The 18,335-nt window shown below is 46.3% G+C and overlaps 1 protein-coding gene and 1 long non-coding RNA gene across 3 annotated transcripts in view; one reads left to right on the top strand and one right to left on the bottom strand.

The window, feature by feature from the left end:
- Nucleotides 1-4,592: 4,592 nt before the first annotated feature.
- On the bottom strand, nt 4,593-8,906 carry LOC109283679 (uncharacterized). The gene is made up of 2 exons (XR_002090951.2): nt 7,104-8,906; nt 4,593-4,891 (listed from the first exon to the last, which is right to left on the bottom strand). It is a non-coding gene; the product is annotated as an uncharacterized LOC109283679 (long non-coding RNA).
- Nucleotides 8,903-18,335, top strand: part of IGF2BP2 (insulin like growth factor 2 mRNA binding protein 2) — a 113,003-nt gene continuing 103,570 nt past the window's right edge. For both annotated transcript variants that reach the window (XM_059730795.1, XM_059730796.1), the window contains exons 1-2: nt 8,903-9,173; nt 9,624-9,684. In XM_059730795.1, the coding sequence (XP_059586778.1) occupies nt 8,984-9,173; nt 9,624-9,684 (251 nt within the window). In that variant the 5' untranslated portion in view covers nt 8,903-8,983. The remainder of the gene's footprint in view (nt 9,174-9,623; nt 9,685-18,335) is intronic.

The following is an 18,335-nucleotide window of genomic DNA, read 5'->3' on the forward strand; positions in this document are numbered from 1 at the left end:
TGTTTTTTCATTAGTACCTCCTCAGCATCTGCTAGGATCAACTTGGCAACCAGATCTGACTTTTTTTCTTGTTACTTAAACAAAACAAGGGTGTTGCAGGCTGGCATTCAGTAGAACATACTGAGGTATGGATGAGGTACCTGATATTGGGTTTGTTGTGGCCATGGTGGGGGATGATCTCTTTATCAAGGCCCTGGTACACAATATCCATCTCAGTGTGCAAAGTGGGAGGCCCCTTCGGTGCCCTGGGGGTTAGCCCTGGACAGCTTCCCCAGGGTGGGAGACTGTGAACCTCAGTGCACAAGCCAGACACATGGGGTATGGCTTACTCCCGCTCTATGAAATCTTACCCTTTTCTTCACCCTGCTATCTCCTGCCTGGCCCTCGGGAGTTTGCCTTTCAGCCCATGCTCTGTAAGAGCCCTCTCCCCTGACCACCCCGGATGCACCACTTGAGTCTTCTGCACAATGTCCAGTGAATCTGCCTCTGAAACTCACCCTGCAGACACCTCTACAGACTCATGCTCCGTACCCTCTTTTCTTGTCCTTCTGTCCCACTGGGAGAACAGCAAGCAGGACTTCCCACCACCTGTGAAAGGCAAGGCACACGAGGGCTTAGCCTCTGCACCCAAGACCTGCTGGGGAATAAAGGTTGATGACTCTTGCACAGAGCCTCAAGCACAGGTGCACTGATGCTGCCATTCATGGTGTCTCCAGTGACTTCCCCTTCCATACACCTACCTTGAGTGTGCCAGGCTGCAGCTGTCAGGCAGTGGCTTCAAATTTGAGGCTGCAGCCTGCCAACCTCCAGCTGACCAGTCAGGCTGGGCAGGGCTGGCTGGAAGCCTCTGTCAGGGTCTAGCTATCCGCTCACTCCCCACCACTGAAGTGGCCAGCTGGGATCAGCTGGCCTTGCACTTCCCTCCAGATAAACCCCGGTATAGGAACAGGATGTGTCTGGGCCATATGGCTTACCCTGAAACCAGGCTGCTTTGGTGTTTCCCCCAGCCCCCACCTTGCTTGATCTCCTGGCTTCTCAGCTTGGGTCGCCCTCTGACTCCGCATTCCACCTGATCCCCCAGCTTCCTGACTAAGCCTGTTCTCTGACCCAGGCCCAGATTGACCTTGTGGCCACCCACAACCCAGGATGACAGCAGCCCCTGGCTGGGCTCCCCCAGAGTGCTGTGCTGAGGTGCTGGCTGCTCTCCTTTCCATACCTCCTTATATGCACCCACCCCAACCATAGCACCACAATGCTGTAAGACCTTCTCACTGACTTCCTTCTGGCCAAGATGGCCCTCTGGGTGGGTGCTTTGTCACGGCAGGGCTCCTTTCTCTTCCCTTGTCATGTCAAAAGTCTGGGCAGAGCTCCTTTGGGAACAGGCCATGGGCATTTTGGCCCCTTGCAAGAGTCATGAATAACACCTGGGGGTTCTCTACTTGATGCCACCCTAGGAGCCCTCATGTTGAATCAGTTACCTCGCCTGACCCTTTGTTTTCTTTCTATTGCTTGTCTCCAGATTCAGTTGGGATCTGGCTTTCTTTCTCCCCCTCAGCTGCAGGGCTGAGGTGTTAGTTCTCTGTGGACCTCGGCCCACCCATCTCAGGGCTTCAACTCGATCTGCATTCATTTCACACACCCAACCCACTTTTATTCCATGCTATTTCCCCGCCAGCTATGCTTACTCACACCCAGCTCTCCAAACCTCACTTCTCTTATACACACCTGCTCAGATGCATAGAATGCGTACTGGTCTGTATTCAGTCCCCATCCTAACCCACCTTCCATCTCTGCCCTAATAGGCGATCATTTCATACACCCAACCCCAATTTTTTCCATACTCCTGAAGCCCTTTTTGGCCCTTCAGGACACACAGACATCCACATCCGTTCCACACCCCCTGCCCACTTCCATTTGAAAAACCAGCTTACTTCATTCCACCCATCCCCACGCTGCATTCACCCCCCGACACATATACACACAGCAGTTCACAGGCCTGCCCCCTCTGTGGGTCTCCCCTGAAGTTGTCCCCTCCAAAAGGGGAGGTGGGGACTGCCCTAACCTATAGGCAAATCCTGTTCAGTTTCTCCTGCCCAATATGGAAGAGCAGACAACCTGAGCTGCTGCTGGGGTACCACTGAAGTGTGCAGCCCCTTGCGCCAAGACCTAGCACTTGCTTTTCCAGCAGCTCCCACTCCTTCTGGTTCTCTTTGCCTCCGTCCCACTTGCCACATCAGGGATAATGAAGACCAGAGTACCATAAAGTTATGGGAATGAAGTGCTAGATGGGATGTCCAGTCATCATCTAGTCCTACTTCTTCATGGAAGCAGGATCAGGAATACCTGAAATGCCCCCAACGGATGTTTTTCAAACCAGTTCTAAAACCCACAAGTGAAGGAAATGCCACAGTATCCTGATGTCTCCTGTTCCTGTCCATAACTTGTCTGATAGTTAGAAAGCTTGGCCTAACATCCAACCTAACTCTTTGCTGAGAATTAAGCTGATTTCTCCTTGCCCTTCTCATTGTGAACGTGGAGAACAATTGATCATGATCTTCTTTATAAATATCTTTCATGTCTTGGAAGACTGCTAACATCTCTTGGGCATATCTGGGATTCCTTAGCTAAACCTAATTCCTTCCACCTTTCCTTTAGGTTATATTGTCAAATTTTCTTACCATACCTGTTGCTCTCCACTGGACTCTTTTCCATTTGTCTCTTTCTTACAGAGCAGAGCCCCCGAATAGCCTCCTTTCTCCATCTGAAGCCTCACCAGCACTGAACAGAATGGAGTAATTATCTTCCATGCCTTACATGGGACACTTCTATAAATACATCTCAGGATGGAATTTGTCCCTTTATTTGTAATTGCATCCTACTGTTGATTCATATTTGTGACCTGCTATTACCTCTAGATCCTTTTCTGGCAGACTGCTGCCTACCTGCTTATTTATCCATGCATTTGATTTCTCCTTTCCATGTGTGCCACTTTGCCCTTATCTTTGCACAACTTCATTTTATTGAATTAAGATCTTCTCTTCCATTTGATTTTGAATTCTGATCCTGTTCTTCAGAGTGCTTGAGGGCCCTCTTATCCCTTGGTTCAATACTCCACTTCAGACCCTTTGCTGATAATTACTTTTTGACAGTGATTTTACAACTTTTTTACTCCTTGTGGTGATTTCATCTAGACCCTATTTCTCTAGTTTTCTTGTGAAAATGCCATGTGGGACAATGCCAAAAGCTGTGCTAAATTCAAAATATCCCATATCTACTGCCTCCCCCTTATCCATGAGCCTAGTTATCCATCAAAGAAGGATTGGTTTGATAAGATTTTTCTTGGCAATCCCATGTGGGATTTTCTTTTTCACCTCAAGATGCTCATTAAATAATTGTTTAATAAACTTGTTCCAGGACCTTTCTCTGGATTGAAGTGAGGCTCACTGGTCTGATTCCCTGGGTCCTGCTTGTCCCCCTTTTTAAAGGTAGATGATTGTTGCTCTTTCTTCATTCTCTGGGTCTTGCATTGTCCTTCACAAGTTCTCAGATATCACCATTAGTGGTTCAGAGATTGCTTCAGCTTCTTCCTGATGTACTGTAGGATGAATTTCATCAGGCCCTGCATCTCCTTCAGATACTGTTTGAGCTGGTCTGTCCTTATCCTGGCTTATGCTCTTGTTAAAATTAGTTGCATTATGTGTCTGGTCGCAATTTAATTTTTTTCATGGAAGTATTGAATAGTTCACTTTCATCTGCATCAGCCATTATTAACTCTCCTTGCCTGTTAAACTCTGGACCTATATTGTCTCTCATTTTCCTTTTGCTTCTAATGTGTTTATAGAACATTTATGTTGCCGCCTCTTCTCCCAATGGCTGGAAGCATCTAGGCAGGGGGCATAGCTTGTGAACCTATTGTTCCCCATCCCAGGATGGTTGCTGCACATGCCCTGCATTCACACCCTACCCATGTGCCCCCATATGTCCCCATTCCCTCCTGAGCCCCATCTGCTTAAGCGATAACACCCCCAAGTGCCTTGTTGTTCTAGGAGTCAGACAGGAGGGACAAAGGCCTCCCTTTCTGCTGACTTCATGGGGTAGCCAGGCACCCTCACCCATCTTCATTCATGGGGGGATAACTGCTCCCTGCCCTCACATTCCTACAGAGCTCCAGGATCCTCAGGAAAAAAGGTGGTGACCCTCCCCAATAGCTACGCAGAAGGACTAGGCTTGGCTTTCAATCTGCAGGAAACTCTGCTCCTTGTGGTGTTGAGGGATTCCTGGTAGTATAAGAGTTTCTTTCTAATCAAAAAACACCCCAGCAAGAAAGCAGGGAATGCTGATAGATTGCAGAGGGAATAAGAGAAGGCTCCAAGTAGGGGCAGTTGCATTAGACAGACCCTTGATGCACTGTGGGATTGCTGCTCCATGGTACAATCAGACCAGCCGACTTGAAGTGGTTCCTCCATCAGGCCACTCTTCTGACAAATGCCATTCTCTGCAACAAGCAAGCCATGGGAATGAGAGTATTTTTAGCCAAACCTGCCAGAGACATAGCTTTGGGGAAAGAAAGAAGCCTCTGAGGTATAGCATGGTAAGAGAAATTGTCTTTAAGAAACTGTGTCAGTTACACCTGACTCCAAGAAGGCCAAAAAAATACAGGTTGTCTGGGGACAGGGAGAAATTGTAGGGAAAGTGATGACTTTCATATGACGGATACATCCATTTACCAAAGCATACTGAGGTGTAGCCCGTAGCCTAATATTACAACAGGCTGAACGTTAATTACTCCAAGAACCTCCTCTGCAGCTTTCTCATGGAAATGGTTTCACTTGCTGAAATAAAGGATGAATCTCTCATCTGTTAGTCCGTCCAAATTATGGATAGCTTCTCACTGGAAAAGAAGACACTGCTTTCAATTACAGCTATTTTTTAAAACACAATGAGATATTATTGTTACAGTAAATTAATGCATTTGTTATACACACAACAAAGAGGGCATTCAGATATTGGGTTATCAATTATTCAATATTCTGATGAAGCAATTTCACTCAAAATTACTTTTGACACATTTCTTTGCATTTTAATAAGTAGACTAGTCTTGCCATAGTGTGTTGAGAGGAGTCAAGATACAACAATCTTTCCATTAAGTAAAACACCAGAAGCAAAGGGCCTTGGAGGGATTATCTAGTCACTTGGGTTACTAAAAAAAATGGGTCATTCTTTGCTTGTGTAGTGTTTCTCTAATGGGAAAGTGGGAAATTCTTGCAATGGTTAAGGTCGCATTTCTGGAGGAGCCACTTCACATCAGCTGCTTGAGGGTTAGTTTCACCAAAGCTCCAGTGAACTTTCCAATGCTGTGTTCAGTGTAAAATGGGTCTAAGATAAAGGGGATGTATGGGTGATGCATTGGTCAGAGATACGACAGGCCACTTAAGAGCTGCAGCAGCTCCCAACAAGAGGTTGGATAATATTGGTCAGGTGTGATCTAGGTGTATCAATACCTATATTCTACTGTGGGGATTTCTTAGGCTTCTGGGCTTTACTGTTTGCCATCTGGGGTGGGGAAGGAATTTATTTCCCCTTCTGTTATTGCACGTCAGGGTTTTATTTCACCTTTCTCAGAAGCAGGGTCTTGGCTACAGCCAAGGCTGAGGATTTTGACTGGGCTGTGTCAATGCTTCTGTTGGGACGAAAACCCAGAGGTTCCTGGCTAGAGGGTCTTGTCTCTTCTTTCAGGGTCAGGAAGGAATATTATCCCCTGTTTGGACTGGTGTGGGCTTGGGGGGGGAGGGTGTTCCTTCCTCTGCAGTGGGGGCATGGCCTTCTTTCTGGGATCTCTCAAACATATTTTAATAATCCTTCCAGCAGCAGGACATTAGTCACTGCTGTCCCCCTACTTAAACCATACTAAGCTTGGTGGTTGCGTGAGTTGAGTTGCCTGTGCAGTTTTAGTAATAGGGTAGAGAAGGATTTGCTTGGGAGGATCTGGTCTCAGGCAGGGCATTGGACTAAATGATCTCTGGAGGCCCTTTCTCACCTGATTTCCCTATTGTTTTGTGAATCTATGAAATTGAAGTTGCCTCCATCTGTAGATGGCCTAGCTACTGCTCCCAGGGATATATGGTAGAATAGCTGAAACTGCACAGAAAGCAAAGAAGAAGAAATTGGAGACAGAGGGATTCTTCCAGCTTCACATCACCACAGCCTAATCCCATCTATTTCTGCTATGTGCATGGTGTCAAGCATCCATCACTGCTATTCTTAATCCATCAAGTGCATCATCTCCTTCCTATCAGAGTTTACCAGGAGAGGGGAAAGACATGAATGAGATTGACCAGATGAGAGCAGAGTTTTCAAAATCTGTCTAGCAGCACAAGTGCAAACTGAAGAAGTAGGAAGACAGAAATGACTCCCCTTAATCTTTAGCTGGCTCTACTGAATGGGAAATTGACTCTCAGAACTCATCAGAACCTCCTTTTCCCTTCCAAAAAAAATTTTTCTGGGATCTTTTGTTATAGCCTCCAGTTATGATGCAGCCTCCCTTCTGCAAAGATCTTGCCTTGGACTTCTTGCAAAAGGGCAAAGTCAAGACCTGCCATTAAACAGATCCATGTAATGATCCATTTTCCTACAGTATAAAGGATAGGCAGGAAGAAACGGAAATAAGAGAAACTAGAAAAGCTTCAATTCCAAGTGGAAGTGACTGAATCTAGAAGAACAAAGCAGCTACCTAAGAGGCTTACTATTGCACTTTGCATCTGTCCAGCTTTGAAAGAGATAGTCTGGATGAGATGGATAAAGAACCCAAACTTTAGTTTTCTTGCTTGCCTTTTTTTTTTTGGTCATCTTAAAGCAGAATCATTGGGTGGATGATGAACTACCAACACATAGCCATGCTCCTCACGGCACATTTCCTGTGCACACACTGCTGAGAAGACTCAAAAGCCATAGCCAAGGTGTCTGCTTAGTGCAGGATCACCACACGCAGACCTGTACATGACTTACTTTGCAGCAGACCATGGAAGCAATCAAGCAAAAGCATTTGGGGGTTATGGACTTGCTCACATCTGTTGCTCAACTTGTTTTAATTTAATTGTCTTTACCTGCCCTTCGTTGTGAAGGAAGTTATGATAGTGCCCTTTTATGAATTCTCTCGGTGAAAGCTCATCTGAGTCTTTCCCGAATTCAGCTAAGGAAGAACCCTTCACTTCAATAGCTCATTCAAGACATCCAAACAAGGCAGAATTCTCCCTCTGGTTTGATGACAGGACATGGGCTGCGTGAGAAAGGAGGGACCACTGAATGCATCATGCATGGTAGCTCTGTGAAGGCATTCTTCTTTCTGCCATCCAGTGAACCTTTGCTGGAAGAAACTTCTTAATCGGCACATAAGGCCAGATCGCAAGCCTGTCCAAGTCTAAGGAAATCTTTCCATTTGCTCCCACGGGCTTTGGATCAAGCCTGAAAACCTACAGAGAATGAACACACTTCTAGACCTCAGTGAGGCCATCCTTGAATATTTTTCTTTAAGAAAAAGCAGATGACGTAAGAATTACACTTTTTTTTTCTCTTAGTCCTCAGTATGGCAATCGCCCAGCTGTTAAAGAGGCCTCTTTTAAGCCAGTACATTAGGGTATAACTGGATCCAGTGCCTGAAAGTCAACATAAACCAATTCAGACAAGAATTTTTTTTTAACGGTGCAGATAATGAGTCCAAGTCATGGCCAGATATCTTTCTAGAGGATATATTTTAGTTCATCCAGCGATGACAGACCTGGTGCAGGAGACACTAGGTGACATTCTCTGCCTGGTGTCACGAAGACAGTCAGGGTAGATGCTCATAATGGTCCAGTTTGGATTCAGACTCTACAAATCTGGTAGATAGCACAGCCACCTGCCACTGAGCTCTTAAACACAGTGAATGTGCGTTACTGTTCTTCAGATATTCAGGTGGGCAGGAGCTTGGCAGAATGAGCCACTGGTGTCCCTTTGTCATGTTCTTCAAGGAAACCTATGTGGCCGCCTCTTGTGGAGCTGGGCTTTCGCGCCTGCCCCTTCTCCAGAGCTTCTTCTAAGGGACAGTTTGGTTCTGCTCTGAAGAGAGTAATCAAAAACAGGAATGAGCCCCAAATGTAGAGGCTGGGATCCTCAACTTTTGGAGACCCCAGGCTTGCTCCTTGGACTCAAGGCACCCCTTCAAAAATGCAGGCTGTGAGCTTCCACTTGCTTGGTGGAGGACAGAAAAAACGGGGGCCGTTTTCTCTCCTGGAATGAACTCCCCAAGACCCCAGTGGTGCAGGCCTACGTGATGTGCATGGGGAGTGAGGGCTGAAAGCCCCTGCGAGCCGGGGCCACCAAGTGCGCATCAGGTGGTTTCTTCTTCAGGGGACTGGAAGAGAAACCAGGGCTGGGGGCGGAGGTGTAAGGGCACAGCTGCCCTCCACCCAGCCGAAGGAGGCCTGGGGACAGGACAGTCATAGGGCTGGAGGGGAGGTCACAGCGAGTCCAACCCCCGGTTCCAAGCAGAAGCAGCCCCAAGGACCTCATCCCAGTCAAAGCTTTGTCTGGCCGGGTCTTCAAAGCCTCCAGGGATGGAGTCACCCCCACCTCTGCGGGCAGCCTGGCCCGGCGCTTCCCCGCCCATTGGAAAGTTCATCCTGATCTCGGAGCCCGGCTCCCCTTGCTGCCACTTGAGCCCGTTGCTCCTCGCTCTGTCACCCCGCGCTCCATCCTCCGCGCTCCCCGCCTCGGGCTCCTCTTGCGCAGCCCGGCCCGGCTCCCTGCCGCCGACCCCAGGTGGCTCCGCGCCGGGGCCGGGGCCGGGGCCGGGGCCGGGCGGAGCCCCGCGGCCACGCCCGGCTCTTCCCGGCGGCGCGGGAGGAGGCGGCGCTGCCGGGCCCCGCCCGCCCGCCCGCCTGCTGCCCGGCGCGGTTGCAGGCGGCGGTGCGGGGTGCGCGGGGCTCCGCGGCGGTGCGCGGCCCCCATGCAGCGCCGGAGCATGAACAAGCTGTACATCGGCAACCTGAGCGCCGCCGCCACCGCCGCCGACCTGGAGCGGCTCTTCGGGGAGCGCGAGCTGCCGCTGGCCGGCCCGGTGCTGCTCAAGTCCGGCTACGCCTTCGTGGACTACCCGGACCAGAACTGGGCCATCCGCGCCATCGACGCGCTGTCCGGTGAGCGTGGGGCCGGGCGGGCGGGCCGCCGCGCGGGGCCGGGCATGTGCCGCCGCCGCCGCGCCGTGCACCGCGCTGCATTTTTTCCCGATTTTTTTCTCCGATTTTATTGCGAGGCGCTGGGGCCCCGCGCCGCCCCCCCGGCCGGCCCCCGCGCCGCCCCCCGCGCCCGGCCGCCTGTCTACGAGGTGCCCTGGCCCGGCTCGCCCGGGGCGCCGAGCAAGCCGCGGCCGAGCGGGGCCGGGGGGGCCGCGCCAGGCCAGCGCCGCGGCGCGCGTGGGGGAGCCTCCCTGCCGCCCTCCTCCTCCTCCTCCTGCCTCCTGCCGCCCGCCCGCCCGCGCCCCGCGCCCCCCGCCCCCGGCCCGCGGGGAGGGCCGCGCCAGGAGCCCCCCGGCATCCCCGCTCGGCCCCGGCTGCGGGAGGTGCTGAGCGCCTGCTTGTGTGTTGCAGGTAAAGTGGAGCTGCATGGCAAAGTCATGGAGGTGGACTACTCCGTCCCCAAGAAGCTGAGGTAAAGCCCGCGCCCTCCCCCGCGGCTCCTGCCCCTGCCCCTGCCCCTGCCCTGCCCCGGGGGCACCGGCGGGGCTGGGGACAGCTGCGTTTTTACTTTCATTATGGGCCACCCGAGGCACAGCGGCGCCCGGCTCGGGCTGTCCAGCCGCTGGGACTTGTTTACCGACTTGGAAAAGTCTCTAGCAGCCCCCCCCCCGTGCCCGAAGCGCGCCCTGGCAGCGCCAGCCTGGCCCCACGGCTCCCTCCTGACCCTACCCGCTGAAATCCCCCCCAGCCCCCGGTGCTGCCCGTGGGGGGGGGGGGGGGGGGGTTGGGTTTTGTTGTTTTTCGGGCTCTGCCATGGCTGAGCACCGCTGGCGGGCGGCGTGATGCGGGCTGTGTCCTCCATGCCGGCCTGCCCACCAGGCGCTGGGGGCCACAGCACCTTGGCTCGGCTCCGGAGAGCCCCAGCTGCTCCAAGCCAGGTTGCGGGGCCATGGCGGCCTGGCCCGAGCCTCCCGAAAGGCTGGTCTGGTGGAGGCGCCAGGGTGGGGTGCGGGAGCGGGACCACCCCAGGGTGGCACCAAATGCGGTGCAGCCTAGATGGAGCGCTCTCTGTGCGCGCAGGTGAAGCTGCCGCTAACCCCCGGGTTGCATTGTCTTTGCCTTCATTTTTATTCCGGCTGCGGGCAGTGACATGTCTCCCCTTGGTGGCTCTCCTGATTTGAGATGTGACGCGTTCATAAAAGCCTTTTTTATTTTTTTTTGTTTGGTGGGGTTTTTTTTTGTTTGTTTGTTTTTGTTTTTTCTTTTTTTTGGTGGCCATTTGGGTTGGGAGGAAATTAAGGCGAAGCCCTTGATCCTCCCAACTCGGATTTGATTTTAGACGTTGTTCTAATGCTGGCAATAGAAGCAACTGTTATTGTTCTACTGGGGCAGCTGTTTAGCACAAACTTCTGTAAACTGACAAGGTTTGCTGCTAACGTAGGGGCAGGCAGTTTTTAATCTTCAGAAATACAGCTACGGGCAATGTAACAGATACAGAGGTCTAGCAATTCAAATGGTTCCAGCAGGAGTGGTTGTGGGGTTTTTTTTGTTTTGTTTTTTTTAATTTATTCCCCCCCCACACCCTGGAAGGCCTGGCTTGGGCCATCTCTTGCAGGGATGGTAATAATATTTAAACTGCATTTGGAAGGGAGAAAGTTGCGTGTACCATTTTGACTCGAGTTTTTCTTCTTCTTTTTTTTTTTCTTTTTTGAGAGAGAGAGCGAGTTCTGGTCTGTTAACGTGGGACTGTGTCCCATGTTGGTGAAACTTTTTGAGCAGGGGAGAAATCCTCTTCTCATCCCATGTATTGAATCCAAAGAAAGTGCCACGAGAGACTGACGTCACAACCCTTAAAGAGTGATGGGATCAAATATGGCAGGGCACTTCTGAATGTGCAGTCTTACTGGGTCTTTTCCTGCTCTGAATCTCCCCAGCGATAGGCAGGAAGATGAAAACTTCAACACCAGTTTCTCCTTGAAAATACCTTTGTTGCCTGCTAGATACTGCAGTAGTTCCAAGGCTTGGGATGTGTTGTTTGCATTTGATGCGAGCTTTGTACAGAAGCGTTACAAAACGGAACGCAGGGTTTTGCTTTTACCAACGGGAGGTCTCCCCTTCCTTTTCACGTATTTACAATTACTTTGGTCATTTGAAGGATCCTTGACTTGAACCTTTTTACCAGGTGTTTAGAAGATTGAATCTCAGGATATGTAGGATGTGTAATTTATTTATATTTTTAATTAAGTGTGTGTGTGGGGAGGAAGCCTAGAATTTATTGTATAGCTGCAATGTTTTTTGAGCACGTGTCTGTGTAAAATGTCCATGTTTTGTGATTCAGTGGAAATGCAGGCTAAGTATACAGACTGCATACAGGACTCTCAAATGTGTTAACTTGGTGCTGCTGCTATTTCAGTCTCATACTGGAGGTTTTCAGTGTGGTGGTTTTTCAAGTAGTATTTTCAAAATACATGGGAAGTAAGCGTGTACAGTCAAAGCTCCGTGAGAAATGGTTAATGTTTGGCAGCATGTATGACATGGCTCCTAATGCACATATGTGAAGGATGTGACAGTGTTGGGGTTTCTTCTACAATGAACACGCACAATTCTACCTAAAACAACAAAACAAAAAACCCCCCAAAGGGGGGAAAAAGCCATACATAGTGTTTCGAAGCAACTAAATCTCTTCAATAACTTTTTCTCGGCGTTCTTGCACTTTTAGGACTTTTGTTAGAATGACAGAGGTTAGATCCCTGTGAGTTAGAAGCACAGGTCTCTGGGGAAGGCTTAGTTTCCACGTCTGTTACTTCATGTTGCATTAAGAAAAAAGATGTGAACTGTGATTTCATCCTTACTGCAGCCTTAGTAACTGTGGGAGGGAAGAGGGGGTGGTGAGGGAGGGGAGGTCCTAATGTTACCTATGGGGGGGAAAAAAATCACTGCACAGTCCAGAGAAAAATGTTCGTATTTTTGTTGCCCCCCTCCACAGCCCTTTAATTTTACTCTCCTTTCAGCTGCGCCCAAGTTCTCTACTTCAGCTTGGAACCTTGATTTCTTTTAATTGTTGAAATCTGATTTAAATCTTGTCTTTCCCTACCCCCCTCTCTAAAAATATAGTTGGGCTGTGTTTTATGTACTTTGTCAGTCTAGTGGTGTATCAATAAGGTTGTACTTTTCATCCTGTTTTTTATTACGTTATTTTGACCTGGAATATGGGCTCTCACAGTTGTGCCTGTGGTTTTTCAATAGGTGCCCCTTGATGTATTCTAGTGTTTGTGGAATTTCTGTATCAAGGCAAATCTCCCATGTAGCTTTTAGGAGTTGCCCAAATTTTGCTGCTCTTGCCCTGTGCTCGCAGGATTCAGGCAAAATTCCCCTTGGCTTTGGAGGGGGATTGTTTTTAATTAGATGTGTAGTATTTGAGGACTTTCCATTTTATATAGATGATGTTACTCTCCTATCGTTTTAATACCATGTGACCATAATGTAGTGAATATACCCAGGGGGCACCTCTCCTGATCCCTAGATTTGATCCAAGCTGAGTTTATATAAAATATTCTAAAATGTTTTGGGTCCAGGTTTGTTTTATGCTTTATTGGTTTTGGTTGACACACTTTATGCTGTGACATGTTTGGACTGGGAGTGCAGCATTTGAATGGTTTTGTGTTGGATTTAATTGAAGAAGGGAAACATGATAAGATGTCTGTTAAAATGTGTTTGAAATCTCTCTGGATGTGCAGACAGTAAGATTCATTCCTACTGCTAGGTTTAGTTAATAGAATTTTCTTGAGTGTCTTCAGGAACTGTTTTGCTTTTATTTATTTCCCACCCCCCAAAAAATACAAATTAAAATGACATCCATTCTAATCCAAAGGTGTTTACATAGCTTAAAAAATAGTGTAAAAGGGTTAGATGCAGCTCTGCAAATTGATTTCTGCACACCTCCACGTGGTAACACAGACCTGTTGGAGGTGAGCGAGCTGGTGGGGGGGAATATCATGAAGTACTGCAGGAAAGTCTATGACTTTGCCTTTCATGAGTTAAAGCCCAGCAATTGTGTTCTCTCTCTCATGCAAATTATTTTTGTCTCCTATAGGAATGTTAAAGAAAACAGTATCCCAATTGTATTTATTTGTATGTACAACATTGTGTATAGGCAAACTCAGTTTTTAAAAACCCACTTTATTATAACATCAATTTTAAATCCATTAGAAACAAAGAATACATTATTTGGTTAAAATAGGATGTTTTCAGCCTGTTTCAAGAATCTGCTGAATTGGAAATGTAACATTTAAAAGAAATTTTGCAACTGTGCTTTTAATTGAGATTTGTTATAGTTTGAAACTATGATTATTAATTATAGTCACTGAATACCTGATTAATATTAATAAATATTAAACAATTATGCATTTTTTGTGAAATACTGAAAAAAACAAAAAAATCACTACAATGTTAAATCTAATGTAGTGTGTATTTGGCAGAAATAAAACAGATCAATTTGGTAAAGAGTGATAATATAGCAAGTAATTCAATTTAGTGTTACCATAATGCTTTTAATTCTTAGCGTCTTTATTGCTCTTTTGTTTTAAGCTTCTACATTATTTTTAAGTGTGAAAAACAAGAGCACCAGGAACATGTAGAACAATGGACTGAGCAAGAGAATGAGAAGAATCTTTAATTCTAATTTAATACCAAATTTCTAAAATATTTAAATATTTAGACCATTTAAAATATTTTATTTGTGCTATTGAATAGCAAACTGGTGGTGGATGCCTGTTCTGATTTACGTAAAAAAAAAAAAGGAAAAAAAAAAAAGAAAAAGAAAATGTCTAATGTATACCCATCTCGTTTTTAAAATCAAGTCTGCCTAATGTAATTTTCATTTAAAAATGTACAATAACTTTCCAGGTTTATTTAAAAAAAAGAAAAAAAGGCAACGACTTTTAGTGAAGTCTTTCAACTTTAAAAATCCTCCCATGCACGTGGCATGTTCTGGGCATCCCCTTTTATTGTTTTCTGTGGATATAGAGCCAGTTGCACAAGAGATAGAGGCAAAGAATACCTGCCAAAATTTCACTTGTGGAGCTAATCTTAGGATGGCTCGAGGAGTAATGATATTTCTCAAAAGTAATTCTCCTCAGATCTTACCTGCTTTTTAAATATCGTATTAGAGAATGCGAGGGAGAAAGTTAACGTGTCTCTGCAACATTTGAAGCCCTCGTTAAATAATTTGCTGTTGTTTTTAACAGGAAAAGGAACATTAACATGGTGTATGCAGATCAATTCTGATAGAAAATTGCACAAAAGTTAAAAAAAAAAAAAATTGGCCATTTGCTCTATTTACTGAGGAAGATTGTACAGATCTCTGTGTTTTTGCCTAAATGGGGGAAGCTGTACATTTTGGAAGTGATTTTTCCCCATCGAAACTTTTTCTAACTATATGATGCTTAAATGTGAATCACCATTCCAGTCTGAAAAAACGACTGTTCACAACTGTGAGAGCACTTGCCCAAAATGGTTAGAGGCGATGGTCTCAGCTTTGTGTGCAATTTCCATGATTCATTTTCATGGTAGCTGTTTGAAGTAAAGCAATATTCTTTTAAAAAATAGGCAGGACTCTTAGGGTGGAAGATAGGCAGAGTCTTGGGACAGCAAGGCTTGTTAAATGCTTCAGTTGTGGCATACCAAGGGGCAGAAGGACATGACACAAAGAAGAGTGGGCTGCCAATAGGCTAATATAATGACCATCCAGTTGTTTGGTTCAGTTTGTCCTTGACATGCAGAATTGTGACATAAAGGATCATCTTACATGTAAATCATGTTACTGTTTTAGCCAAGGAAGTTCAGCTCTCATCAAGGGAAGGGAAGTCCAGTCAGGAGAGACTGACAGACCTCTTACATCTTTAGTTTCTCCCTCTTTCCTTTTCCTCTGCGCTGTCCTCTCCACATACAAAAGTGATGTTGCGTGGGATACAATGAAAGAAAAACCTGACTTGGCTGATCCGTGAATGTGTTACTTTTTCAAAGCCCATTCAAGCAACATTTTTCAAATGTTAATCAAAGATTTAAATGTCAGCTCCACCGCTGGAATTCTAGAAATGAGCGGGACAGACCCTGGGCATTCTGTGATACAAAACTTAACCAGGATTGTTACGAGAGAAAGAGTATTGACATGGGCTGGAAGAGGATCTTACAGAGACTAGGGGAATTGAACCTCATTGCAGCATGTCTCCATCTTGAGAGTGTGTCTGATGGTATAAAGAAAATCATTTGAATTTTATTTGCTTTTTTGCACAGGGCTCAATTTAGGCGCAATTAAATTTGAGTTATTCGGCTATTAAAGAATGAGACAGCACGCGTGTACCTACCATGCAGGGTTGTAGTGAAATTTATTTAGTGGGTATTTGCCCCATGTTTTGCAGATGTGAGTTGCTGCCTATGCTAAGTATTATTATTTTAGGCAAACAAAATAGCTAACACCTTTGTCGCACTGAAAATATGCATTTCCTCCCCCAAGTTTACTATCATTAAAATATTAAAAAAAAAAAATCTTTTACTTTACAATTTCCCTGGTTGCTAGCAAACTTGTAATTTTCATTTGGTGGCATGTATGTGTTCTATTTTAGGCAGCCAAATTGCAGTGTTCTTTCAGCATTATTTTTAAGGTCTTATTTTTTTTTTTTTTGATCATGAACTTCATTCTGGCTTTCCACATGTTGTTAACAGGGAGAGAGAATAGTTGCAATTTTTTATGTATGGTACTGTGGGAAGAAACTGCAGGAATTATCACATGAGATTCTCAAATGGAGGAATAAAAAGCTTGAATGCTGCTGCTTAATTTTTTTTTCACAGACCTTGTCTCCACTCAGTGTTATTTCATCACGTACAATTTTAGTCTTGTCCATTTTTAACTGGTGAAATGTAGTGCTTTTTTCAAGTTGTTTTCTTCATTTCCAAACGCTGGTTTATTTGACATTACCTTTTGTCCTTCTGTTTTAGCTCCCCCCCCCACAAGATAAGGAGTTTTTATCTTTAAAAAAAAATCTTTCACCTACTGCTGAAGAAGTGTTTTTAAATTTCTAGTGTGGTATTAATTTGCTTGTCCCACTGTCATTCTATATAGACATGGTATGGAACTTTATAAGTGTAATATTTATTGGGGGGGGGGAGGGGATAGATCTGCATGCCAACACCTATTTCCACCCCCCCCCCCATAAAGCTATCCGATGAACAGAAAAATGTTTCAGCCCCTGAATCTGCAGTTTATTTTTAAAAAACATAGTTTCCCCCCTGCTGGGTTAAGACAGAAAGGGAAACCCTTGGAGAAGCTGTCAGAAACAGATGTGTGAATCTCTCAGCTTTATCTGTTGTGTGCATATCTCCCCTGCCCTCCTTACAGTGAAAGCTTATGTTTGCGGATAGGTGGGTTAACCTGTTACAATCAGGTGGGTTATGAGATGGGAACAGGAAGAAAAAAGTATAGTTCCGAAGAAGCAGTGTGAGATCTTCTTCTCTAAATGCCTTACCTGGGGGAGCAGGAGCTGAAAGGTTGATGAGAACTGAGGAAAAAGCCATGGCTATGTTTCTGCTGCCCCAAAAGTTGCTCAGCAAAGTACACTGCTTGTCACGGCAGTAGGTTTTCTTCCTTCCAGTTTGCTTTGTTCTTGACTTTGTTCCCCCTTTTCCTCCTTTGTTTTACTGCTAAGGTGTAAGTTTTGCAGTAGAATTGAGAGGAAAGGGAGTTGAAATTGTGCTGCCTTTGATGGCCCCACCTTTATTGCTTTCAGAAATCTCTTCTTTTTATAAAGTTGCGAAGATGTGACCAAACTGGAGAGGGCTCAAATTGCATTGGATAGTTTGTTGCAAGAAGCTGTGGTAAATGCCAAGCCTAAATTAAGAAAAGCCATTGTATGATGTTAATTAACTTAATCAAGGCAATTAAGCACAGGGTTGCTGGAAATTTTATATGGGCAGTAACCTGGATTTACAGCAGAGACTGGAGAGCTACAAGGAAACTTTTTTTTCCTAAGAACTGCCTTTGGTCCTGTCCTAGGTAGCTGCTATACAGAACTTCCTGTAGCCCTACACCATAATTTTGTTAGCTGCCATTGCTGCAAAGTGATCTTCTTTTACCAGTTTCTTACCTGGCTGCATGAAATAGGGTTCGCTGTACATCTAGAATGGACATTCTTTTGCAGAGGGCTGGAGAGGGGAGAAAACAACTAAAGCCCCTTTATTTGGTAACGTTTAGGACTAATGTATAACTTCAGTATCCCCTCCCAACCCAGCAAAATGTTGGCATTTATAATTTGGAGGAACTTGACTCCTTCCAGAAGGAATCTGTCTGGTATGTTATAACTCTGGGCGGTGATGTCATTCTCTTATATTCAGCTCTATTTATATATAGCTCATCGATAGGAACTTCTCTCGAATCAAGGATAGCAGTAACGTGTTCTCTTCCCCCAGTCATTTCTGTTTGGTCCATTCAGACTGCAAGCTCTCTGGGGCAGGGAGTTTCCCTTGTCATGCATTGGCCGAAGTGGGTATCAGCCCTGGCTGGTGTTACCACAGTGCAAGCTGCAGACAGTGATAGGAATGCCCAGTTGCCATCACTTGGATGTTAGAGTGGGTTGCCCAGAGAGCTAGTTTCATAGCTCAGGACTTGAGTGTAGAAGTGACATGTACAGAAAATTTGCTCAGAGGAGAAATGCCCTTGTGAGTTTCAGATTCAGGGATCTGTTGGGTACAGCTGGCTCTCCTACTTCCCCAGCTGAAATGCAGAGGGCAGAAAGGCAGAGAATGGCAACAGTAGCAATTTAATGCTGAAATAAAAGGTGCTGGATGCTGATGATGTGCTGTGCATCTTGCCCCTTTCCCCCCTGCCCAGTGTTGCCTGGCATTGCTGTGGGAACTGCTGCAGCCCAGGTTAAGGCATTATGAAGGGAATGGTGCCATGTGGCATGAACGCTCCCCAGTGGTGGCTCTCGCAAGGTGGCATAGAGCAGCAGGCAGAAGGGGAGATGCTGCTGGCTGCCTGGCTTAGCAATGAAATGGGAAGGAAGAGTCTGGCTCCGGGAGCTCTGGCTGTGCCTGGATTTGTGCTGTGAGGGTAGCAGTCCCCTTCTG

The sequence above is a fragment of the Alligator mississippiensis genome, chromosome 7 (assembly GCF_030867095.1).
Source record: "Alligator mississippiensis isolate rAllMis1 chromosome 7, rAllMis1, whole genome shotgun sequence".
In the NCBI taxonomy this organism is placed as follows: Eukaryota; Metazoa; Chordata; order Crocodylia; family Alligatoridae; genus Alligator; species Alligator mississippiensis.